Source organism: Hakea prostrata, chromosome 10 (assembly GCF_041222555.1).
Source record: "Hakea prostrata isolate BN-2017 chromosome 10, UWA_Hpros_2, whole genome shotgun sequence".
Lineage (NCBI taxonomy): Eukaryota > Viridiplantae > Streptophyta > Magnoliopsida > Proteales > Proteaceae > Hakea > Hakea prostrata.
This window is the reverse complement of record NC_142609.1, coordinates 50142801-50169840: the sequence shown is the minus strand read 5'-3', so window position 1 is coordinate 50169840 and position 27040 is coordinate 50142801. Positions and strand designations below refer to the sequence as shown.

The following is a 27040-nucleotide window of genomic DNA, read 5'->3' as shown; positions in this document are numbered from 1 at the left end:
ATAATATGATATGACATGTATATATCTATCTATCAAAGACGTAGAAGTAAGAAGCAGAAAAGCGTGGGGACAGGGAAGATGAGTCTGGTTGCAGTGACACCCTCTTCTCTTCGTCTTCGATGGCCAACATTTCCGGCGTCATGCATTAATGCATTTAAGATTATTAACATCTTCCGCGGAGATTCATCTCTTCATTTTCGCCCCAAGAAACCCTACTACTCCTCTTTTAATTATTCTGCTCCTCGCCTTCGAGCAATGACCTCTGCAACTGAGGTAAATACCTTCGTTTCCGTTTCACTTCTGGGGACGTTGTGTGTTTGTTGTATAACACTTCTTCCATTTCATTTTTCCTTTTTTTATTTATTCTTTCTAATCCTTTTCTAGTTTCTTCATTTAGACTGTTTCATCCGGAGATGTGGGCAGCGATGACAACGTGTATAAATTGATTCAGGCTCATCAGGTTGGTTTTGGATTTTGCGTGTTTGGGACCGAGATTTTGTATAATCGACGGACTTGCGACTGATTTCGTGTACGTTTTTTTTTTTGTTTGTTTGTCTCAGGAAGCAGCTGCTCGACTTCCTCCGATTGAACAAGTTCGGACAATACTTGATCGCAGTACCCGGGGTATGCTGGCTACTTTTTCGCAGGTATTTTATACATGTTATAAATTCGTTATATTTGGTCCCCATTGTTCTAATTTGAAGAAAAGGAAGTTCATTTTGTTTGTTCACCGCTCTATATTCTTGTTTTAATCATGATCGTAAGACCAGTTTTGGGTAGGGTTGCATGTATACTATTCCAATTTCTGTACATGAACCACGACAAGAAGAACCCTTCTACATGTTGAATGAAGGTGGTTTTGGATGAATTCATCAACTCAGAATTGTTAGCCTTTAGTCTATGCGGTAAAACTTGAGCACGAAATGATGATGGTGATGACTTTTCTAATTATCGGCAGCATCAGTGAGGATGCCTTTGGTGATGGTGTATGAAAATACTGAGAAATTTTATATGCAGCCTATTTTGCTTCAAAATATTCTCCTTCCAGTTGAGTGGGATTACTTAATTTCGACATGGATGTTGGAAATGGTTCCTTAGAAGCCGAGAAGCAGTAAGTTTATGGCAAAGTAAACTTATTTACGGTTTGAGGTGGAAATCATGAGTGATTGGAAATCGCAAGTGTCCCACATCATTCAATCCCATTGGAATGCCAAAAATGTGTATTATGTGTTGGAAAGTGCATCTACTTCTCAGAGAGTGCAGCATTGTGGGGGACATGATAACAACAGACAAGAACAATAACAAGTCTTGTCCCAACTAAATGGGGTTGACTACATGGATTCTTGCCTTCCAATTAGGCTCCGTGTGAGGCCATACTAGATATAAGGCCTGATGAATGTAATAATAATAGCATGTCAATATGATAAAACTCCACTAGCACATGGTCAAGGATTGAAAATTATGCACTTTCTGGTGCATTTAGCTTTTCTATGATTGGTGAGTCAATTTAGTCCTGAACGTGAGAAAAAACCCAGCATTAGACTTAGAACCATGCATCTGACTCATGTTGAATTACTTTTTATTTTATTTGTTATCTGGACAATTTCCATAGGATCTGGATTTGCATCCAGTCTCAGAGGTCGCATATGCTTGCTTTTGTTTTTTCGCTGACAAAGCATCCATTTAGATCATTTATTACTCTAGAAAAACAAACAAAAGAAAGAGTAACATATAATTTTTTTTTTTAATAATTTGATATAAAAAGAAAGTGCTGTCAGGAAAGGGCCCCCAATCATAATGATGGAATTTCTTGGTATTGGCATTCTCTTGTGAAAAGATAAATCATGTAATGGCTAGAGAACTTGGAGTGAGGTGCCAAGGGGGGGCTATAATGAAGTATTCTGTTTTTTTTCTTCTGAAAAAGCATAACAATTTATGATTGACTTATGCTAACCACCCTTTTATTTGCAGAAGTATGAGGGCTATCCTTCAGGATCCATGGTTGATTTTGCATGTGACCAGGAGGGGTTTCCCATATTAGCAGTCAGCAGCCTGGCAGTTCATACAAAGGTTTTTGGAACACTTCTCTCTGCTCTACTCTCCTAGTGATCTTCAAAGACTTGGAACTTTTCATTTTTGGTTTTGGATGAATGTTTGAATGAGAGCATTTATTTGTTCATACTCACCCAAAATATGAGGTGCCTCATGGAAGGAGTACAACACACTTATTACATGCATCCTTTCTTTTTAATCATCCTGTATATGTTTTGCCTTGGACTATTTGTGTTTGGTCTCACATATCATTGACTACTCAGATGCAGTCAAATATATGATTGTCATGGCCTACATGTTTGTCCTGGTGATTGGTTTATTCAGTTGGCGAAGTAACCAATTGAATTTCTTAATACTTAAAAATATTGTGCGGCATCCTAATATTTTGCACTGATTTTACCAATAACTTTCCTTTTACACGGCTTTTACTCAATAATAAATGTATTCTGAAATGACAAAAGAAAAAGTCCTTATGTTCCTTTCTACCTTCCACATCTTATTTAGTTTGATTTTCTGTTGCTTCTTATTGCAAGAATAGTTGTCTGAACTCTGAAATCTTGACCGGCACATGCAGGATCTATTGGCTAATCCTAAATGCTCAATGCTTGTAGCAAGGGATCCTCAGGACCGAACTGATTTAGTGATCACAGTACATGGTGATGCTATAGCGGTGGGCACCTTTTTCTGTGGTTTCACATATTTTCAAGTGATGAGTTTTTGGTCAATAAAATCTATTTAATTTTTCCCACTTGATAGATGAATTATCCTTTACAACCAACTTGATGTTAACACCTTCAGGTATTTCATTCATTTAAGATTAATGAAGATAACTTCTTCATTCATTTCGGATTCACATTTTTTTTAATTGGTCTTCCTATAGGTTGGTGAACAAGATATGGAAGCTGTGCGTGATGCATACTTGAAAAGGCATCCGAATGCATTTTGGGTGGTTTCCCATCATCTATAAGATTACATTTTTATCTCTTTGCACTGGATTCTTTTGTTGCTTTGGTTGGCTGACAAACAAAGTTTTCACAATTTTAAGGTTGACTTTGGAGACTTCCAATTTTTACGCATTGAACCAAAAATTGTTCGATATGTGTCTGGCGTTGCAACTGCTCTACTGGGGTCTGGAGGTACGACTTTAAGAGCATGGCTTAAAAATATAGGCATCCCTAGTATCTCCTTTAGTTTTCTCGTATCAATAGAACCTATAGATGTAAAATCTTTTCGCAACAGAGTCCTCATTTCCTATCCTAGGTTTTAAAAGAAAGTTTACTCTCTTTGTTGTTTTAGCACTGTATATTTCAGCATGGGAGACCAAGCAATGATATTTTGATGCCCAATGTTGAACTTTTTCATATCCTTATTTTGAGGTGTTAAATGCACCATTTGGATATTATCATTGAGAATGACCAATTAGTAATTAAGTTATTAAATATACACACTGTATCCATGAATTTGTGCAATGAACATGGGATCTGTATATAGAGCATACTCTTATTTTCGCTCCCTTGTTTAATTTATAACCGAAAAAAGATGGACTGCAGCTTGCATTCCCTTATATCATGACTGCGCCCATGGAAATAAGTCAATAACCCAGCAATCACACTTGCTGCTTCTTCTCAGCTATATTTTTTTGATCTCTTGTGCACCAAAAAACATGATATGTAAAGCAATTCTCACATGACCTTTCACAATTTTCATCTCTAGTATTAGTAGTATAGCTGTTGTCTTTTCTCTTGACAAGTATTTCTTATGTTACAGAATTTGACAAAGAGGATTACAGAACCGCAAAAGTTGATCCAATAGCTCAGTTTTCCAATCCTGTTGCGGTATCATTGAATTAGCGCTTTCTGCTACAGTCTTACCTTTAATATTTATCTCTCAACTGTTCTTGTGTTTTTTATTCAACTTCCAACCTGTCTGGCAGTCACACATGAATCAAGATCATGCTGACGATACAAAGGCTATTGTGCAACACTCCACAGCAATTGAGGTGATCTGGGGTTTCTCTTTTACATTTTTCTCCCTTGGGGTCGGTGTGGGGCGTAAAATAGCATATATTTGATTGATACAGAAATGTCACTTGAGGCCTCTAGGAAGTTAGGTGGCAAAAAGATCATAGCATTTGTGGAACTAAGAAACTTGGAGAGGCAGCTTGGTGGAGTTTTTGACTAAAGATAATTCCAGTAAGCTTAGACTTGAGATTCTTTATGTTACAAAGAACCATGCTGAGTCTATCCCTCTTCCTTATGCTAAAGGATGACTGATTTAATAGACTCATGCACCACCCCAACAAAGTTAAGATGGTTCTCCTGATGACTTGGCAATAGGCTAACACTCCAAACCCTTCCCTTTTCCTTTTGGAGGAACCATCCATTTATGCTGAAGCACCAGCTGTCACCTGCAGAATTTTGGAAAAGGAAGAGGGGGGGGGGGGGAGAGACTCTACTGCCCTATGTTATGAGAAATTCTGAGGAAAATCCTCAAGAAAGAGCAAAGACCTTGCACAGCTCAAAGCGAACTCAATCCACTGTTGTACTCTTTTATGGATTGATCAGAATGTTTGTTTGTTTAATTTTTAAATAAAATGTATTGGATTCATTAGCCGAAATGATGTTATATAGTTGCACAGAGAGAGAGCTTTAGCATCATAATTATATAAGCTAACTGAAGTCTTCTTTTTCCCCCAATATCAGGTTGATTTTGCTTATATATTGGATTTGGACAGACTTGGTTTCAATGTGAAGGTAATCTTGAGCTTATGCTCTATAGATACCCTTGTTTTCAAAAACATATTATGTAGTTTCTTTGTCTTCTGGTTGGTGTTTTTCTATTTGCTCATTAACAGTAATCATGTAATTTTAATGGCAAACTGAAAGTGAACCATTAATTGTTGAACTACAAATTAGATGGTTAAAATTAAACTGACATGATTGCTGTGGGTCCATATGGTCAATGATGTCTGATCCACTTGTACAATGGGATGTGCCCCTAGAAAATGAGAATATAGTGGAGGCTTGGACTTAAATTGTATCAGATCATTTGTTGCTTTATGTTTTGCATTTTCCTTAAGAACCTTAAAGAAATAGTAGTACAACAGCAAGAAGCTTGAGATGATAGGATAAAAGATCCAAGACATGGTGCTGCTTGATTCGATCTCTATAAGTTAGCTACGCTGAATTGGGCTTGTAATATACTATCATTTCTCTTGAAATTGGCTTATATATTGTGTTCTGTAGTAGTGGAAATGGTTTTATTTATTCAAATTGCTTATGTCTCTTTAATATTCTGTGGTGGCCTGCATAATACCGTAAGACAAGTTATCTCACACAATCAAGGATCTTTACCGAATCATCTAATTTAAATCATATAGATTGCAAATTGCTTTCATTGCAAATTGCTTTCATTTCTCTTTTTTTGAATGCTTTCTAAATTGTACTTGTATTTTCTTAACATTAATATGGGTATTTTACTGTGATTTTTTTTTATTTTTTTTATGCCATTTCATTTTCTTCTTGTGGAAGAATTCTCTCTGGGGAAACATGGTACTGTGCCAGTTGGGTCCAATGGAAGTGCACACAGAAACATCAACAGGGTGGGCATTTATGCCTTTGATGAGGGTGGTGCAGTTATTCACCCTGTGTCTGGGCTTAGGGGCCAAAGCTCCCCCACCAAAATTTCCCCCTGCTTTTCTTTTAGTACTGCCTAAGGATTTTTGATTATCATTATTTTTAATTTTGTTCTGACTTGTTCTTTTTTTCTCAGGCTGGTTATAAAGGGAATACTTTCAAGCTTCGGATACCTTTTCCTAGGCGTGCAGAGGATAGAAAGTGAGTCATTTAACTTTTCATAATTGAGGGATTTTCACAAGCTGAGAGAAGTCATTTGTCATGTCTAGAGTATTTTCCCAGCTGATCTTTGATATTGCTTTGTTGAAATCAAAATTGACTTGTGAGATTTAAGTATACTGCTCAATTTTCACATTTATTTATTTATAAAACTCTTGGGTATAGAGAAAATTATTTTATATGCAGCACTTCTTGGTTGCATTGCTGCTAATTAAATGTATTACATGGGAGTTAGTCTACTTACGTCTAGGGGCGGAGCCAGGATTGAACATGGAGGGGGGCCGAATATATGTGGGCCAATGTGGGACCCACTATAGGTCCCATATCATAATATATTATTATATTTTAATGTAGAGTCTACATTAAAAATTAGGTAAATTAATAGAAAATTCGTGAGTGTGAGAAAGAGAAATGAATAATTTGAAAAAGAGAGAGTCAATACCTGATGTGGAGAAGATTTAGGAAAATTCCAAAGTTTGCTAACTACTTCAAAATTTTGAGAGACGTGTGAGGAAAAAAAAGAGAAAAAATAGGAATAAAAGACGAAATCCATGAGAGAATAAATAGAAATGAAAATAGGAGAGAATATATAAGGAGAAATTCATGGATCGTGAGTTAGTTTTTAAGTTAGTTTTTAATTAGAATTTAACCTTTTATTCCTTAAAACTAGGGATTGAATGATAACCATTAGATAGAGATTATGAATGACATTTGTACCCATTATCTTTATCTTAAATTTTTATTTTTAATTTTTGGAGGGGGCCAAATAGTAGTATTTCATATTTAAAAATAGAGAAATAAGGAGAAAAAAACATAGATATTTCCAATTTCAAAAAATCCGGGGGGGGGCCATGGCCCCCTCCGGTCCCAACGCGGCTCCGCCACTGCTTACGTCTGGGTTAGTAACACCTTTGTCTTTCCTTTTCTTCTTCTTCTTCTTGAACCCATCCCCTCTCTTAAGATTGTTGGATTCTTTTTAGTTGGAACTTTTATGTTCAAATTCTGCGTATATTTCAGTCTCCCTGCTTGTGTAATCATGCTAGTTAAAAAATAGGGAGGTATTTATTTTGACCTGCTTCTATATGTTATGTTATATGGAACAGTGATGGCTTTTTTTACTAAGTTACAATAATGTTTGTGAAAATAAACTGGAGGCTGGGCTATTCTGGCCGGTGTTCATTGCTCTTACAGTCTACTATCTGGTTTAGAATGATGAAGATAAAAGCCATATAGGACAATGTTTATCTTGAAGCAGGGTATTGTGTAAAAGGTAAAATTACTTTAATGCTTGAGGTTGTGTTCAATTTTGCCAACTTTGTTATACTTCATTTTGAATATGAATATATTATAGATTAGCCTATGGAATTACTAGCCTGTCTGATCCCCCATTTGATGATTTGACCAAGTTGACAGTTTTCAGCAAATTAACTGTGTCATGGCTACTAGAATTGTGGTGGTTATGACTAGTCAACATTTGTTGTTGACTGAGTGTACAGTCAGTGGGTGACTACAATACTGATGTGGTTTTGAACTGTCTGAATGTCCGTAATTGTATTCTTCTGGTTCTTGTAGGGATGTAAAAACTCTTATAGTGGAAATGCTTCAAGCTGCTAAAGCCTCAAGTTAACTGATCACAAAGGTGAACTGTAAAAAATTGTGTTTATTTTGTAGTTTCTGATGTTTTCTTTTAGCATATTCTTCTTGGAGGGCTTGCAGTTTGCACTTTTTGTTTTGATTGTTATCGTGTCAGATGCAACCTTTCTTTTACCTTTTCCTTCATTGTAGCTTTTTAGTAATACTAATGGAATTGTATTTACTTCTTCCTTTCTGATTTATTTATTTATATATGATTGAACTTCTTTATGGAGGTTCCTTGCTGTGTCCAGCAAACCTGTGAGATTATTGCATTTTCATAACTAACTGATTTGAGCATGTGAGGTATGAATCATATGTTTTGCTGGAACAATCGGAAAATTAAAGCTCACCGTATATTTGGTAATAATATGATACATTTAAAACAGGCATTCCTTGGACTTATTTGCATATCGAGTATCGTGGCTAGATTTTGCAAAGATAGTGGTCAACAATTTAAATTTCAAAGTTTAGGCTGGTTTGAGTTTTGTTAAAACCAAAATTTTATGTGAAAATTAAATTTTGTGGGAATGATCAAAGTCATGCGTTGGGATTTTGTTGTAAAACTTTCCATCATTTTTTCTTGACTGCAAATGGACAGGCAAAATCACTCTGCAATCTTGGCACTTATCTGATATCCTGCTGTGCAGGTTTAGACATGGTAGTCATTCTATGCTATATGAAAAATCTACATATACCATAGTTATGAAGGCAATGGCCTGCGCCACCGTGCTTTTTCTTGGGTCAAAGGTGATAGCATGCCTTGTTGACTATATATGGGATTTGTTTCATTTATGCTTATTGATTTATTTATTTTTTGAATATTAGTATGTTATATCTTATGATTTACTTATTATATATATTGATTATCTCATATTATTCAATTGCTAACTAATTACATCATATTGAATACATACGGCTTTTTCTAGGGTAAATAATAAGTACCCACTTCTTACCTGACCTAAATCCTGCAAATCCCATGTTTTGAAAAATGCATGTATAACCTCACTTTACACAGTAATATCAGGGTGATCTACTCGATTAGTTTATGTCCTATGTGGTGATTACATTATCAGGTTATATTTTACCACTACCTTGTGAGACGAGGAACAAATACTTGTGATGACAGGGAAGTCCCCCCTCCCTGACTCCGTTGAAAATTAGAATTGACAATGGTATGATTTACGTCCATCTTTCTGCCACCTGCATCACGATCTCTCTTTCAGTAGCTTTGAAGCAGGCTGTCAAGCATCAAAAAGTCTACCTAGATTGAACCCTTCGTAACTCCCTTGCCAACCCCAACAGAAACTTAATAAGAAACTGACCTGCAGAAGAACTGTTTCGGGTGGAGGATATCTACAAGAATTAACAATTAAGATACAGACCTGCAAAAGAATAGATGTTTTCTTCCTGCTTGGTGATAATAATAGCTGGTAGACAATTTAACCCAGTCGAGCCCTTTCCTGCTTTTATACGGTTGCCTAAGCAGATTACTTTTTCTCCAATTTGGTGTCATGTTTGTTGTCAAGCCAAGCCACTCATCTCTTTTTTCATGACCTCCCAAATCACTGTAGGTCTTTTTATCAATTTACTTCTTTGTTTTCACCATATCTCTCTTGGTTACTGCTGCATTTACCATGATGTAGTTTAGAAGTGAGAATTAATGAGGAAAATTCAAGAGAAATCACTGAGCTGAGATTCAGATCAATCAAATCAGAAACCCTAGCTCAACCTTAGCTCAATTCAGTGGAGAAGAGAATAAAATAAGTTTCTGAATTTAAATAATGTATATGAAAGATATGATTATGTACAACATTTAAACAGGATTATGTATTTTCTGTTTCTCCAATATTTTGTAAGCTATGTTTCAATGATGTAATAGATATGATTTTTTTTTTTTAAAATTCATGATTCTCTATTCCCCTGTTTTGGGTGAGCAAAAGTGGCATTGTAGGAGCATAGTTTTTGATTGGAACAGATTAACAAACAGATCTCGAATAGAAGTGTCTAAGATAATTAAGTAGAGCGGAGATCAAAGAAAAAATAATCCTGTGTTATCTGTGGCATCATTTTTTGTGTTTATTTATAGGTTTATAGGGAAAGTCTCTATAGTCTGAACACTAATATTGAAGAGACAAGGTTGGGCAGCATCATGTGGGTATGCATACCATCAAGGTGGCATTGTAGGAGCAAAAGTGGCGTTGTAGGAGCATAGTTTTTTATTGGAACAGATTAACGAACAGATCTCGAATAGAAATGTCTAAGATAATTAAGTAGAGCGGAGATCAAAGAAAAAGAATCCTGTGTTATCTGTGGCGTCATTTTTGGTGTTTATTTATAGGTTTATAGGGAAGGTCTCTATAGTCTGAACAGTAATATTGAAGAGACAAGGTTGGGCAGCATCATGTGGGTATGCATACCATCAAGGGAAGAATGAGGTTAGTTTTGCAGTCATTGGCAGGACACTGAGATTGAGCAGGTGAAGAACTGGTGAAGTAGGGCAGTACACAGGTCTGTGCTTGCAGTGGTATGGGGTTTTTGGTTGGAAGACTGCAGGGACCAGGAGATGTGCATGGGTGGTGCAGCAGCTGAGAGGAAGGAGGAGAGTTGGTGGAGAAGCTTTACAATGCTAATAGTTGTGGTGGTGATTGGGTTGGGGTCCTAGCAGGAAGGTGCAAAGCTTGTCCATTGGAACCTTGACTTGCTTTTTCAGTTGTAGCCCAATCGGTGGGTGGTGGTGTTTATTAGGAGAAAGAAGAAGATAGGAATGTCAAGAGTAGAATCATGAATTAGGTGGGTGAAAGATATAAGAGGGGTAAAAGGGTCTTGTCACTGTCAGTACTAGAGCGCTGTTGTATTTTATTCAAAACATGAGACTTAACATGATAATAGGTAATGGAATAGGGTGGTTACTTGTAATTTACCCTTTTCTTTATGATGTACTTAAACATAATTATTTAAAATTGTCATTGTGTATGGTCATTCACTGAATGAGCTGTGTCTCCTAGGATTGGCTAGTTACCTTTCCTACTGTTAATGACTAAAATGGTCATTCTATATCTCCCGGTCTGAACCGGCAGTTGAACGATCCGACCAGGTTCGTAACCTAACAAGGTCCGGCCAGGCGGTTCATGGTAGGACCGACCACACTAATAAGCCCATCCTAATAGCAGTATGAGATGGCCTCATGAAGGTAGACTCCTACCACCCAACAACTGGAGAAGAGAGTTAGTTAGGTAAAAGGACTCTTCTAAAGAGTTACTCTCCTATAACAACTCATATCAGGGTTATTCCGAAGATAACTCCAACACCATACACTATATAAACACCTCTGGTAAACACTAGGAGGTGGGTATTCATACTTTGTGTGATCAATTACTTGAGTTCTCTATTGAGTAGTTGAGATCATAATATTGGTACTGACTTGTTCGTCGGAGATGTACCTCGACCCCCCAAGGTCGAGCTCGTATTTTGCAGGTTCGTGACAGGGAAGGACGAGCGAGATTCCGTATCAACAATTGGCGCCGTCTGTGGGAACTGCATCAAAAAGTCATGGTGCGATCGAAAGTGAAGGCCGTAAATCAGAAGGAAGTGGAGGATGATGCTTCGAAGGGAATTCCTCTACCTGAAAAATCGGTAATTCCCGATCAGGTGGAGATTAATACCGACCAGGTGGAGAAAAATACCGATCAAGGGGAGAAAAACCCCGAACACCCGAATCATGGAGCATTAGTAAATCAAGTTGAGACACTCCAGAAGGAACAAACAAAGCTTCGGGAGGAAATATCCTCCTTGAATGAACTAGTCAGGATGGCTATGGGTCATATAATTGCCCCTAATGCAGACCCTAAAAATACTCAAAAAGTGTTTGAGGGAAGCAAGAATAACCACCTGGTCATTCCTGATCAAACGCCTCGACCATCTCTGGAAGACGGACAAAAGTTAAAAGAGAAGGTAGGCGAAAAGTCCTAGGCATCTGAGAAAGAAATTCCAAACAAAGATCCTCTGATCAATGAAGATAATGATCGAGGAAGCAGCAACGATCCTCTCAAAGAACAAAAAAATCAAAGAGTTGAGTCCGGACCGAGCAAAAGGGAAGAGCGTTTGAGCAAACAAATCAAAGAGTTAGACGAGAAGGTAAACAAGTTAAACGATCCAAAGAAAGATGAGCTATATGCTTTTCTAAAAGAGGATCCTTTCATTCAAGCTATTTCTGAGGCAGAAATACCAAAAAGCTTCAAATGCCCAACTTTCATACTGTTCGACGGATCACAATGTCCAAAACATCACATCACTCGCTACAGATCGACCATGTCATTCTATAAGCATAATAAGGCCGCCATGTGCCAAAGTTTTGCAGCCTCTTTAACCGGTTCCGCATTGGACTGGTTCTTGGCGTTGCCAAGCGGTTCGATTATGAGTTTCGACCAACTAGGGCGAGTGTTTGTGCTGCGCTTCCAGGGAGGAGTCGGATTGAAGAAAAGAGAAGACACTTTGTTTGCTATAAAACAAGGTAGAACGGAATCTATCCGAAGTTTCCTTCAAAGATTCAATAATCTTACCATGCAAATTGAAAGCATGGACGAGAAAATTGCCTTTCATGCGTTATATCAAGGAATTACTCATGAAGGATTGCTAGAGCGACTACTCCAATATATGCCAAAAACATATGCGGAACTGAATGAAAGATGTCATAAACAAGCAGAAATTTCGGAAACCATAGAATCTCAAAAAAGAGAACCAAGGGCCGAAAGAAGAAGCAGTCGAGAAAGGGCTCAACCGACCAGGATGTTAGGGATAAGCTCGACCAAGAAAGCTCGAGCAGAATCCCCAAAAAAGCAAGAGATTAGTAATCTTCCACCACTGAATACAAGAATATCCGAAATCTTGATGCAAATAAAAAATCAAGGACATATGAAGTGGCCGGATAAAATCCGAGCACCGCCAGGAAAACGTGATAAACAAAAGTATTATGAATATCACAAGGATCACGGCCATTGGACGGACGATTGCAAAAATCTAAAGACGGAGATAGAAAACTTAATCTCTCGAGGACACTTAAAGAAGTATATCCAACCTAAAGAAGATAGCCGACCACAGGACAACCCTGCCTCGAAGAGAGAAAGGTCGAGCCACAAGGAAGAAAGAAGAAGTCCGGCCAAACGCCGACCTGAGGCAGATGAAAAGCAAAGAAAAAGATCTCCAGTCTATATTGTATTTGGTGGTCCGACAGAAGAATCAAATCGACTAGCAAAAAGAAAAGTGCGATATATTGGGAATACTGAAACCCATAAAAATATATCTACTGAGCCAATAATTTTCTCTTCCAAGGATCTACGGGATATTACAATCCCTCATGATGATGCCTTGGTAGTCAAAATTCTCCTGGAAGGAACTGAAATCCATAGAGTCTTAGTGGATACTGGATCGTCAGCAGACATATTATCTTTAGACGCGTTCAAAAAGATGAAGCTAAAAGAAAATATGCTCGTCCCATGTGAAGCCCAGCTTTATGGTTTCACGGGATCATCAACCCGAGCAGAAGGAACGATCCGATTAGAGTTACGGATTGGAGAGCACCCACGAGATAGAATCGTACAGACTAATTTTATGGTCGTACGAGATTTATCAACATACAATGCAATCATAGGACGACCAACCCTCTGCGCACTTGAAGCAGTGGTCTCCTCGCTACACATGAAGATGAAATTCCTGACCACAAAGGGAATTGGAGAATGTGTAGCCGACCAGAAAAGTAGCCGGCAAAGTTACGACTACATGCGGAAAAAAAGAAAAGGACGAACTCGACCATGACCATTGAAGTCAGGGACGACCGTGATGAAGAAACCTTGCAAAGAGCTGAACCAGTGGAAAAGCTAGAAAGAATCCATTTCAATCCCGACCAGAAGGAGCAAGGTACCATGATCGGTTCCGAGCAAGAAGCAAATTTCAAATCAGAGCTCACTGAGTTTCTAAAGAAGAATTTTGATGTTTTCGCTTGGTCGGCTGAAGACATGCCAGGGATCGATAGGGAGGTGGCTGAGCATAAACTCTGTATTGATCCACAGGCAATTCCGGTTGTTCAGAAAAGAAGAAACTTTGCCATTGAAAAACATGAAGCCATTCGAACTGAAGTGCAAAAGCTAAAACAATCTGGTTTTATAAAACGCACAGACCACCCGCAATGGCTAGCTAATGTGGTAATGGTCAAAAAAGCAAACGGGAAATGGCGGATGTGTACTGATTACACAGATCTCAACAAAGCCTGCCCAAAGGATCACTATCCACTACCAAGAATCGATCTTCTTATAGATGCAACAGCAGGACACGAAATGCTCAGTTTCATGGATGCATATTCAGGATACAATCAGATCCTTATGCATCCTGGGGACGAAAAGCATACGGCATTCATGACTGATAGGGACAGCTATTACTATAAAGTAATGCCTTTCGGTCTAAAAAATGCGGGAGCAACATACCAAAGGGTGGTAAATAAAATCTTCAAACATCAAATTGGTCGAAATATGGAAGTATATGTGGACGACATGCTGGTGAAAAGCATCTCAAAAGAAAAATCTAACTGACCTGCCAGAAGTATTCAAAGTACTCCGAAAATACAAGATGAAGCTCAATCCTGAAAAGTGCGCTTTCGGGGTATCTTCGGGTAAATTCCTCGGGTTCATGGTATCCCAAAGAGGAATCGAAGCCAATCCTGAGAAAATCAGGGCAATTTTGGATATGAAAGCACCCAAAACCATCAGAGAAGTCCAATGCCTAACTGGTCGGGTGGCAACACTGAATAGATTTATTTATAGATCAGGGGAGAAATGCCTGCCATTCTTCAAAATTTTAAAGCAGGTAGCAGGTCAGAAAGGAAACATCTGGAATGATGAATGCCAGGGAGCATTTGAAGACCTAAAAGACAAATTATCCCGACCACCCTTGCTCATTATGCCGACCAGCAAGAAGGAGCTAATTATATTTAGCTGCTTCGTCGGTGGCAGTTAGTGTAGTTCTCGTGCAAGAAGAGGGTAATATACAACAACCTATCTACTATGTCAGTCATGTCCTGAATGATGCCGAGACTCGCTACCCAGAAGTGGACAAACAAGCCCTGGCAATGGTTATAGCGGCCAGAAAACTCCGTCCATATTTCCAAACTCATCCCATTACAGTGATGACGAATTTACCACTAAAAAAAAATCCTTCACCGACCAGACCTGGCCGGAAGGATGGTGACATGGGCAGTGAAATTGAGCGAACATCAAATAGAATTCAAACCCCGACCAAGCATCAAAGCTCAATCCCTGGCAGACTTCATTGTTGAAAAACAAGAAACAAGTCAAGAGGAGGACGAGCAAAGGGTAGAATCGATCAAAAGATGGACTCTATTCGTGGACGGATCGAGCAACTCGCAAGGAAGTGGAGTAGGCCTATTAATGAAGAGTCCTGGGGGATTTGAAATAAAATATGCCCTTTGCTTCAAGTTTAAAGCATCCAACAATGAGGCTGAATATGAAGCTATGTTAGCAGGACTCAGGATGGCCAAAGCTCTAAGCATTCAACATCTGGAGATCAAAAGTGATTCACAGCTGATTGTAAATCAGGTGAAGGGAGTTTATGGAGCCAAAGAAAGAAGGATGGAGAAATACCTGAACTTGGTCAACAATTACAAACAGTACTTTAAAGAGCTAGAAATAACTCAAGTATCAAGGGTTGAAAACGACCAAGCTGATTCATTATCTCGCTTGGCTACGGAAGGAATGGATGTCCAAGCACCAGTGATTTACCTTGAAGAGCTTGATAACCCTAGCATAAACAAGGTCGTCCACATGCAAATTTCAACCGAGCTGGGGTGGATGGAGCCAATCATACATTATCTTGACAACGACCAGCTCCCAGAAGACCAAAAAATTGGTCGGGCAATAAGACAAAGAGCAGCCAGGTTCACCATCAGGGACGGACTGTTATATAAAAGATCATTCACTCGACCACTTCTAAGATGTTTGGGACCAGTAGAAGCTACAAATGTATTAAGAGAAGTTCATGAAGGAACCTGCGGATCTCACGTAGGATCCCGAACACTCTCTAATATAATTATACGCCAAGGATTCTATTGGCCGACCTTAGAAGAAGATGCCAAAGACTTCGTCAAGAAGTGTGACAAGTGCCAGGCACATGCAAAGATCTCCCATACCCCCGCAGTTCCTTTAACATCAACTCTATCCCCAATACCTTTTGCAAGATGGGGAATAGATCTGGTAGGGAAGTTACCTAAAGCATCGGGAGGGAGAGAATACTTGGTAGTGGCAATAGACTACATTACAAAGTGGGTAGAAGCTGAACCCCTTGCAACTATCAGTATCGAGCAGATAAAGCGTTTTGTCAAGCATAACATATCGTACAGATACGGAGTTCCAAAAATATTAGTAACCGACCATGGAAAGCAATTCGAGAATGCAGCATTCTCAACATTCTGCAAAGAACAAGGGATCGAGCATAGATTTTCTTCAGTAGCTTATCCCCAAAGTAACGGCCAAGTTGAGGTTACTAATAGAACCATGCTCGATGGGCTCAAGAAGAGGCTCGACCAGCTGAAAGGGAGATGGGTAGATGAACAATCTAGTGTACTGTGGTCGTACCGAACAACTCCAAGGACGACCACAAGAGAATCTCCATTCCGACTTGCATATGGAGCAGAGGCCAGAGTCCCAGTTGAAATCCAAATTGGATCCCTTCGAGAAATAGAATTCGAAGAAGAGGCAAACATCGAAGGAATGCGAACCAATCTAGATCTGATTGACGAGGTAAGGGACAAAGCCCAGTTCCGTCTTGAAGAATATCAAAGAAGAATAGCGACATATTATAATGCCAAAGTTCGAAATGAACAATACTTGCCAGGCGAATTGGTACTTCGCCGAACAGCTGCTTCAGATCCAACCAATCAAGGGAAATTATCCCCAAATTGGGAGGGACCATACATAGTCATATGACAAGTCGCACCCGGAGCATATCATTTACAAGACCCGGAAACAAGTGACAGGATCCCCCGATCATGGAATTCAAACAATCTCAGGAAATACTATCAATAAAAATAGTACCTGAGAAAGTCGTGAACATGACAAATTTTGAGCGTTTTATTCCAGTTTTGCTATTTATTTTAGTGTGTAGACAACATGGGAGATTCATAATCCCAAGGAGTCAGATTAGTTTTTATATATATAAATAAAGACATTCATACAAATTACTACTCAACTTCAATAAGAGGAAAAGACCTGAAAATCTCAAGCAGAAAAAGACATGAAAATCTCAAGCAGAAAAGACCTGAAACTCTCAGGCAGAAAAAGACCTAAAAATCTCAGGCAGAAAAGACTTGAAACTCTCAGGCAGAAAAATACCCGAAAATCTCAGTCAGAAAAGACCTGAAACTCTCAGGCAGAAAAATACCTGAAAATCTCAGGCAAAAAAAAACCTGAAACTCTCAGGCGAAAAAGACCGGAGATTCCTAGGAAGGCCCTACGAATCTTAAGGCATAAAAGACCTACACTCAATAGGCAATAAAGACCTAACATTTTTTAGGCATAAAAACTCCAGAATCATACCAAGTTAACATGCCCGGGAGGAAGGGGTTATGAACGAGCAGATGTTGACGAACAACTACTTAGTTCTTGAGCGAACAAAACCTTACTGTACCGAACAGCATGGTTTGAGATGATACAAAGGCAGACCACCAACGAACAAGGGTATACCCTTATCTACCGAACAAGGGTATTAAACCGACCAAGTAAACTTGATATGAAGGGGGAAGTATGCCAAACAAGGTTATCCTACCGACCAAGTATACTTGTACAAAAGAGGAAAAATACCATGAATAAATTATAGTTTACATTGGCAAAATAACACATCTACTACAAATTCATCATTGTTAAAAAGTTGTTCCTAAACAACAAACAAAAGATTGCCCAAAGCAAAAAGGAAGGCTATTCGGCAATTGCATCATCGGTTGGATTGGTGGACGGCAAGGGATCAACTGGATCGGTACTCGTTGAGGGGCCGGCTTCATCTTCCTCCTCAGGGGCCGGTTCCCAGTCGGAGTCTAAAAAATCCTGTACGCCCACCCTCTTCGGCAAAGGGAAGGTATCCTTACCAAATGCCCATGATGGTCGGGGAAGCCTAAGCTCATCGAAGATACCTAGGTCGACATATTTTTGTAACAATCCAAGGTCGATTTCCGGATAATTTTCAATGAGCTTAGTAAAAGCATCCTTCCGACCATACTTGAAGCCCGGGGCTGCAACTTTGGAAACAAATCCAATGCAACCTTTAGTACGTACCCACCTCTGAATCACATCCTGACGTAATTCCTCGGAAAGATTCTCAAAAGAGGCCGGGCAAGCTCGAGCGAGTTGATCGGTCAAATCTTTTATAAACTGGTCCTTTTCTTGCTCGAGCTGCGTAAAGGCAACATCTTTGTCTTCCAAAGAAATCTTCAAACTTGCAACTTCACGCTCAAGAACGGAAATGCGCTCTTCGGCAGATAAAGCACGAGCGTCAGTGATCGCCTTCTCATCCTTCAAAGCAGCATTTTCACTGATTACATTCTCTAATCGATCACTTAAATCCTTGACTTTATTGTCTAGTTGATAAATAGTGGATTGATCCTTCCGAGCAGCTTCCAAGTTGCCTCCCCAAGCCTGGGTTAAAGCACAAACCAACCTACCAAGAAAAAAGCAAAAATAATGAAAAAGGAGGACTGTACGAGAAAAGCAATCTCGTGCAGAAACCACATACCTATTCATTATATCTTCAGTATGGGTGGGTCCAATTTTCTGAAGAAACTGCTGATCGGTGGGGAGCAAAGCTCCCGACAACCATGCCTTGGCAACTTCAGTACCATCAGTAGTGTTGTTTAAAACGTAAGATCCAGCTTTAAGTGATCCACTGGATGGAGCATCTGCAGATTGAGTGCTCGGAATATCCTCAGGAGGAGCAGAAGGGGAGGCGTCCACATCTTCTCCCGAGCCTGCAATGAAGGATGAAGGAGCCTTCTTTTTGTTCGGCCTAAGAGGAATGTCTGGCACATCAGCCGATCTCTTCGGCCCTGATTGAACTTGCTTCCTTCTATCTGACTGAGTTCGCTCAGGTTTGGTAGGGATCCGAGCTTCAACTTCTTCCATATCCTCATCAGCTGCTCGGGAAACATTTGCCCGATTAAGCATCACTGAAAAAAGGATAGAAGAATTACTATCGAACACAAAAAGATAGTCGCAAAAATAAAGATACACCAACAAAGAATACTCACCAGGAAGGAACCCCCAAAAACGTAGTATATTGGGGTATTCCGAACAATAGCCGTGAACGGCAAACCTGTTCTTATCCTCGGTTGGAAGCCGAAGAATCTTCTCCCTGGCACGTTGCTCGGCTTCAGAAAGGATAGGGATGTCATTGGAACCTGTAATCGGTCCACGAACCCAGAAGATGGGAAAAGAGGGTTTGGATGGCGGCCGAACAAAAAAATATTTGGGACGCCATCCCTTCGTGTTGGATGGAAGAGTTCCTGTCCCAACAAAGTTGCCTTCCCAACCACATTGGGAAAAGGTACGTTTTGAAAGGTAAAACCAACCATCTTGTTCCTGCTTCTTCGCCATGAAGAAATGAAGGAATAAGGCAAGGGAAGGTCGGACACCTACTTTTTGACAAAAGCCCCAAAAGCAGATAACGTTGCGCCAACTGTTCGGCACAAACATACCCGGGCACATGCGGAAATGAAGCATGATCTCCCGAAAAAGAGGGTGAACAGGAAGACGGAAACCACTCTTAAGGGCATCCTCGTATAAGGCAAACTCTCCGGGATGAGGAGAGTTCGCCCTCTCTTCAGGGGTGGGTACACGGAGCACATGATCGGAAGGAACTTCATATTTTTGTCTAAGATAATCTAACCTTTCTTTGGTCATTTGGGAAGGAAGGAAATCTGGGCCCGAGGAATACGGATCATAATCTATATGGTCGGGATTTAAATCCTTAACCTGCTCGAGTTTATATTCTTCAAGTGTCAAGCTATCTTTCCACTTCTTACGTTCAGCTTTGAAGCAAGCTCGGGCACTAAGGTGTTCGGTCCTAGATCAAGAATCTATTTCAGTCTCCTCACCATCATTATTAGAAGGTTCTCGACCACAGAGATCGTCAAAAATGTCTTTAGACTGGTCGCTTTTAGGAAGCCCGGGATTAGGGAGATGTTCGGTTTCTGGTTCAACCACTGAAGAACCAGAAGGTTCTTTTCCTAAGTCTCTCTTACGGTTTTCTAAGGTAGATCCCCTCTTCAGGATTACCATGTTATCCTAAAGAGATAGAAGACAAATGATACAAAAACATACCCAGAGACAAAAGAAACAAGCAGAAAAACACAAACTTATAAGAACTATGAACCACTGCTTAAAAAAAAAATGTATAAAAGAAACAGAGAACAAAGAGCTTACTGGTTGACGATAGTACGACGAAGAAGAAGGAGAAAACGGTTGATAGACCTCCTCCAACGAAGACCAAAGCTTGAAGGAAAAACAGATCGACTGTCTTCAACGAAGAAGAACTTCGCAGTTGTAGAGACGAAAGGAATTGCAGAAGTAACAAGGAGAAGAAGAAAATATGTATTTATAAAGACCCAGATACTGATCTAAGGGATGGTGCAAATGAGTCATCAACGGTCAAAACTCATTACCACTGAATATCCATATCAGATGGTTGGGGCAACATGAAGATGAAAGGTGGAAAACGAAGAGTCTCTCCATCAATTCAAAATGTTTACATCCAACGGCTAGAACAGCACGTAGGTGGACGATTGAAGATGAAGAGCCTCTTCATCATGATGACAGGCATTTATTGAGAAACGACAGTATTGACACGTGTCAAGCACACACAAAGATCGAAGAACGTGCTTCGGTTTCCGCGCAAAGAATGACGGCTATTCATGAATGGGACGTTACAGATTTCAAGGAAAAATGTGTTGGTCAAGCCGACCATACACCCCCTAAATGAAAAATACTCCCTTGAGCCGAGCACAAAGTTCTCGACCACAAAGGACTAGGGGGCTTATGTTAATGACTAAAATAGTCATTCTATATCTCCCGGTCTGAACCGGCAGTTGAACGATCCGACCAGGTTCGTAACCTAACAAGGTCCGGCCAGGCGGTTCATGGTAGGACCGACCACACTAATAAGCCCATCCTGATAGCAGTATGAGATGGCCTCATGAAGGTAGACTCCTACCACCCAACAACTGGAGAAGAGAGTTAGTTAGGTAAAAGGACTCTTCTAAAGAGTTACATAACAACTCATATCAGGGTTATTCCGAAGATAACTCCAACACCATACACTATATAAACACCTCTGGTAAACACTAGGAGGTGGGTATTCATACTTTGTGTGATCAATTACTTGAGTTCTCTATTGAGTAGTTGAGATCATAATATTGGTACTGACTTGTTCGTCGGAGACGTACCTCGACCCCCCAAGGTCGAGCTCGTATTTTGCAGGTTCGTGACAGAGAAGGATGAGCGAGATTCCGTATCAACACCTACTATAATATACACTCGACAAACAATTCAAATATGGATAGTGAAATGTCGTCAGATGAGGAATATGCTCACTACAAACATGATATAGAGCAATCCTCAGAGTTAAATAATCAACCCAAAGTACAGAATAACAACTCAAATTCTCAGGCCAATACACTAGGTCACTAGGACAAACTTCTGTATTAGTAATTATAGGATGGGTCAGAAATTACAGCCCTGCTTGACCTTTTGTGCATGTCATGTGTGAATCCTCTATTTTGTTACAGTATTCATGCCATTGTTTTCCACCCCAAAAGGAAGAGAAAAGAAGGGGGGGTTCGGGTTCCTATTTCCATCTACAAACTGAACCCAGCATGTCACACCCCAATTTCATCAAACCGAAGATGCAACAGTGGGAACACTTACCGGTCTGTTCCCGAACCAAACCAGAATCAGGTTGCAGTATACACCCATTTGTCACAAGAATCAATCATAACAAAGCAACTGGATTAAACACAATTAACTGGGGACAAAAGGTAGAAAAACGTGTTATTTCCTTCCCATCAAAAGTCACTTGTACATATGTACATACCCTCCAAGGCTAGGGTGCATCATATCAAAAAGAAATACCTGATGCTGACCCCAACAAGTGACATACAAACTACAACAGGAAATAACACTATTCCCACCATAGTGTTCCTATCACGCACGTACAAGTCGTAACTCATATCCCACGTTGACGTCCACTGTGCGAGATCTACTAAATCAATAGCAATCCCACTCAATCTATGTGGGTCTGGAGTAGGCACAAATGTCACACGCATATTCATCTCCATGACCAGAAGTAGTGGGGCTCCACCAATCCCCGTTATTTGGAACACTAGGCGTGAAGCCGAACGTGAAAAGATTGGCATCCTCGGATAATGTTGAATCTATAGAACATGTATATATATAAAAGTAAACTCATAGAGCCCAGCGAGGGGAAATATCTATAGGGCAAACATAACAATATATCATGAAGTTATGATGCACAAATATATGCTCTAGCATACAATGCCTAGGTTCGTGAAGGTTAAGCGCTACTCCGGTTGCGGTGCAATATTCTTCCAATACCCCCACGGGGTTTAATCATATTCACATAACCACAAGGATACCACCGGACCGTTGGGTTACTCACATTTCACCCTAGACAACCGCACGAGGCCCATGGGCTACTCACATTTCACCCACATCCCATTGGCTGACCAACACCTAATCCCCTGTTGGCAAGGGAAGTAGCACTCAGATATGCACTCTACCCATGCAATCTACTATGATGATTATAAAGGTCCGAAGTATGTTCTGTGTCCCATACCATAGTTATATAGCTGGCCTCATTGGCAATATAGAATTAGAACAAAATGCTTTCCACTATAATCAAGTCATTTCATACCCATCGCAGTAATGAGTGTAGGAATACCAAGTGTACAGTCGATGAGTGTAATACCCATCATACACTTCTACCAGAGCGTGCAATCACACATCCAAGGTATTTCTCACACCATCACCAAAGGGTACGTATGAATTCATAATAATCATATACATATGCATTGCAACTATATAAAATATCATGCTATGCCATGCATGTCCTAATTACATCAATTCTACACATAATATATTCATGCTTGTATGACCAATAAAATAATATAAGGATTCATGATGCATGAGAGTTCTAAGTTCCCACTCACAAATTACTTGTTGGTTCTGCGTAATTCTCTTCTGTCTGAATTTAGAATTCACCTTAAGCTAGCTTACACGCACACCTTCTCTTTCCTCTCTGCGAGTGAAAATCTTGTCAATCCTTCTCTCCTTCCTAGCCTCGTGTCTATTTATATGTGGGGGTTCAAGGTTTAGATTTAAAGAATTCTACCAAATCAAGGATTATTGATTTAAGATTTTAGAAGTGATGTGTCACATGCCCATTATCTTACTTGTGATTTATCTCCTATATTTACCACCTCCTGCTCCACGTGGAGGTGGATGATAAAAATGGTGACTCCCTAAAGTATTATCCTCTTTTACTTTCATGCATTGTCACCCACTCACATCTTCTAAATTCAGCGCCTAGCTCCATACCACCTTTACGTAAAGGTAAATGCCATCTCCATCTTAAAATACCGCCTCCTACTTATGGTGACACCTCAAACTATTTAATTGCCACCTTCCTTTAAGAATGACACTTCGTCCTTAAAGATACACCTCCACCTCACTTTCTTTTATAAATTTTAGTTCCCAGCATATTATTATTATACTATATTTATTACTTCTTTAATTCTCATCTCCACGACAAAAGACTTCCTATTGTTATGATTTTATTATTTATACGTGTATCATTATATTATTACTTTATAATCCGATCTCATCTGACCACGCCGATTCTCGCATGGGATCAACCTCGAGTTCACCTATTGGTACTGATCATTTCCCCGTATTTGGATCAGTCTAATTCCACCGGATATGAGATCTATGGGCATTACTATGTATTGGTCACGAGGAAATAAAATAAATAAATTCTCGAATAATTAAATCGTACCTCTTTGGAATGACATTCTCGCTGAGGGTCTCCAGTGGTTCGCTTGCCGGTTCGATGGTGTCAACTCAGGGTTCACCGGTCCGAGTTGGTTCTTCCGGTAAAAATAAAAATTCGAATTAGATCGTAAATTTTGGGGTGCGGGTATTACACAGCACATCTGAATCCTGTGACGTTTTCTTACTTTTCTGTTTGGAGGTTGGGGATGTGTGGGTGGTGTCCTTGGATGAAAATCTAGGAGTACAGCATTCTTGCATCTTCTACTTCTCTAATGTTAAGATGTTTTCACCGACGTCTGTTATGGAGTTTCCATCTTAATACTATTGACTCTTTTGATCATGTGTCAAGGCGTTGCCTAGGTGTCCTAGCCCTTTTTTGGGTCAAGGGCGACCTGGTGATGTGAACACCCGGACCCCTCTGTCCGAAACCCCAAGTGGGGCCCCTAGGATGGATCCATGAAGCCTCCATAGGTTGGCTGAACCCTCTATGAGGGGTATTTTTGGCATTTTGGCCCTTATTTTACTTTATTTTATTTTTTAAATTATTAGAAATTTTCAGAATTTTAATTGAGTCCAGTTTGGTAGTTTGAGTCTATTTAGTATTTGTTTTGAATCTTCTATTGTGAGTTGAAGTTGTGGTTGAAAGAGTCCAGCCTGATGTTAAGTTGGTTGCTTAACAACCCCATTACAATTACCCCCTTTCCCTTCCCCTACAGTTCCTTCCCAACCCTAGTCCTCCTCCTAGTAGTTGCAGCCTCCCCTATCTCGTTCTTCTTTGCTGCACTACAGTATCCTACCCCATCTCGGAAACCATCAATCCAGCCCCTTTCAACCCCTTTTCAGCCCCCTTAGGATTGCATGAACCTTAGGAACACATCCCTACCATTAGTTTTGCAAAAACAGTCCTATTTCCCTAACTTGTAAAAACACTGCACTTCATATTCTTCCTTGAATTTGCAGTAATTTTAGAATTTCAGAAATCAGAAATTTATTAGGTTCTCCCAATTAGATCCTATAATAGTTAAGAGAACAACAATAGAAAACAATTCTGATATGCAGAACTAGCAAGCCTAGCCCTTCTTCAAACCCTAACCAATACCCTAGTTGCCCTAGAATTTGAATTTCAAATCTAAATTTCAACTTCCAATACAGTTCAGATCTGAGAATCATTCTCATCATCAGGCTTGGATTGTTGGGAAAACCTTAGAAAACTCCTCTATCCTTTGCTAGGAATGTCCTGAGCAGCCACATTCTAGGGAAATTACAGTTTTACCCCTAGACCCTAGATCCATGGTTTCATCACTTGGTGTTGCCTTGTCACCTTGCTTGGAGTCACCTTGGTTTCCATTGCTCTCTATTGCCTCGCCTTGCCTTGTCGCATTGACAACTATGCCTTTGAATCTTATCTGATGCAACTATTTATATTGTAAATGTGAGTTTTTGATTAACTTTATGGTTATTAGGAGAGCAGATAGGTCAAGTTAAATTGTGTTTCTGACAGCCAAAACGATGTCTTGACAGTAGTTATGTAGTTACATAAGTTTAGATAGCTGTAAAGTTGAAGGCCATTTTGACTGGAAAGACGGACAATTGAACATTGATTTTGATCAGAACATTGTACATGAATTCATGTAATGTATCTTTACAGCACCTGGACTATATCGAAGAGATGTTTGACCTTAAGCCCTGGAGATGCTGTTCTATATGTGATGGCCTCTTCTCGTTTTTTGAAGGAAAAGAAGCTAGGGTTGTTACTTTCCTTTTATTTACCATACTGGCAGCCAGTAACTTTCTAATGACATCTTGTAGATGTTGCCTGTTCTCGTGAGAATTCCTTGCACATGAAGTGACTGGCTCCAAATTGAATTTCTACTTTTTGATAGTTTTCAACTCCTGAGCGTGAAAAGCACCCACTTTTTTCTTCCTTATCACTCAAATGGAGTAACTTATATATAGTGGCCCATTTTCGACCAGTATCTAAAAATAAACCTCTTTTGAGCCGTCAACGGTTAGACATAATAGTTGGTTACTTAGAACAGTGTAGAGAGCTTGCCCCCATCTTGTGGTACACTAGCTGATTGATTTTGATGGTTTTGTGTGGCAGCTGTGTTGGCTAGGGTTCCTTGGTTGGTGTCTTTCAATATTTTCACTCGTCATCTTTTTCAGACACTCACAAAGACACTTGTATACATGGTATTAGCCTATGAGAAATGGATACCCGCTGTCTTCTAACCTTACAACTTGGCCATGCAGGATTATGTCTTATTGCATAATGTTTCTGGTATATATCAACAGATGTGAATACCCGTGTCACCAAGTTAAATCCGGAAATGGATGCGTCTGATTAATTTCGAAACTTGGTGGCCAGTAGTTTTCCTTTATTCTTCCTAAAGAGTTTGCTTCTTTACTGTAAATATGGTCACATTGCAAAAGAGAGATCGTTCCCATCAAATATAATATTGTTATTAAGGGTTGAGACAGGGGAGCCAAGTTATGAATAAATATATATAAAGTCTAAATTGTGTAGCAGAATTTACTGTTCTGTAACATTGAGATATGTAACTTGGGATGTCCATCTATACTGCGCAGATTGTTGATGGGAATGTGGGATTAGGTGGGCTAACTTACATTGGGATACATTGGGATGGTTGTCCAGAAATTTCAGGTGCACCGATTAATTATGTTTGACATCAGGGTGTTCACATCTGCAGAGATGGCTGTCTAAGCTGCAAACCCCACTTCTGCTACTTCTGGAACCTTCTCACTGCTGAAGCGATGGTCGCTTGAGTCGGTAATACAATAGATGACCGAAGTTAGGTACAGCATGACCACCCACCAGACAAGAATGAGCTGGCAGCCCAGAATTCGGTATAGCCAAAGGATACGGATGAGAATAAAGAAACCTTATTTCTGGGTTTCGAGATCTGCTAAAAGCAAAAAAAAGGTACTGGTTCATCTAGTCAAGAGGTTCTGGGTTTTTCTTCTTTCCTTTATATATTTTCTGTTTTTGGTAGAATACTTTTGAGGAGTTAACTCAGAACAAGAGGGAAGGGTCCGTTTTCAGATACCATCAGTCCTAGATAGGAGTTACATTGGTGCTCCATGGTTCATCTAGTTAAGGTGCTCTGTGTCTTTATTTCTTCTTCTTCTTCTTCTTTTTTCTTTTTTTTTCTTTTTGGGTACATTACCGGAGTTCTTTTTCCTTCTTTCTTTCGTTTTTTTTTTTTTTTTTTTTAATTTTTTTTTTTTTGGGGGGGGGGGGGGGGGTTTTGGTGTTGAGTTTAACTAATAGTCGAGGAGTTCACTGAAAAAACGAGGGAACAGTCTGTTTTTAGATACCACCAATCTAATAGGAGTTAAATGTGATCAAGGATTGACGGTGGT

At 39.6% G+C, this 27040-nt stretch overlaps 1 protein-coding gene across 3 annotated transcripts; it reads left to right on the top strand.

The window, feature by feature from the left end:
* Nucleotides 1–26813, top strand: LOC149003797 (non-canonical heme oxygenase HOZ, chloroplastic-like). Of its 3 annotated transcripts, XR_016170184.1 has the most exons (14): nucleotides 1–273; nucleotides 398–460; nucleotides 561–647; nucleotides 1972–2070; nucleotides 2627–2722; nucleotides 2933–2998; nucleotides 3098–3188; nucleotides 3820–3887; nucleotides 3986–4051; nucleotides 4755–4805; nucleotides 5824–5888; nucleotides 7479–7545; nucleotides 8189–8288; nucleotides 25910–26813. XR_016170184.1 is itself a non-coding variant. In XM_089136683.1 (13 exons), exons 1-12 carry the CDS (start codon nucleotides 16–18, stop codon nucleotides 7531–7533), a joined length of 1065 nt encoding a protein of 354 aa, XP_088992809.1. In that variant the 5' UTR covers nucleotides 1–15; the 3' UTR covers nucleotides 7534–7545; nucleotides 25910–26809. The 3 variants fall into 3 exon arrangements, 2 of the variants coding, with proteins under 2 accessions (XP_088992809.1, XP_088992810.1); XM_089136683.1 differs by lacking the exon at nucleotides 8189–8288 and having other exon boundaries at nucleotides 25910–26809; XM_089136684.1 differs by lacking the exons at nucleotides 7479–7545; nucleotides 8189–8288; nucleotides 25910–26813 and adding an exon at nucleotides 7115–7452.
* The last annotated feature ends 227 nt before the right edge of the window (nucleotides 26814–27040 follow it).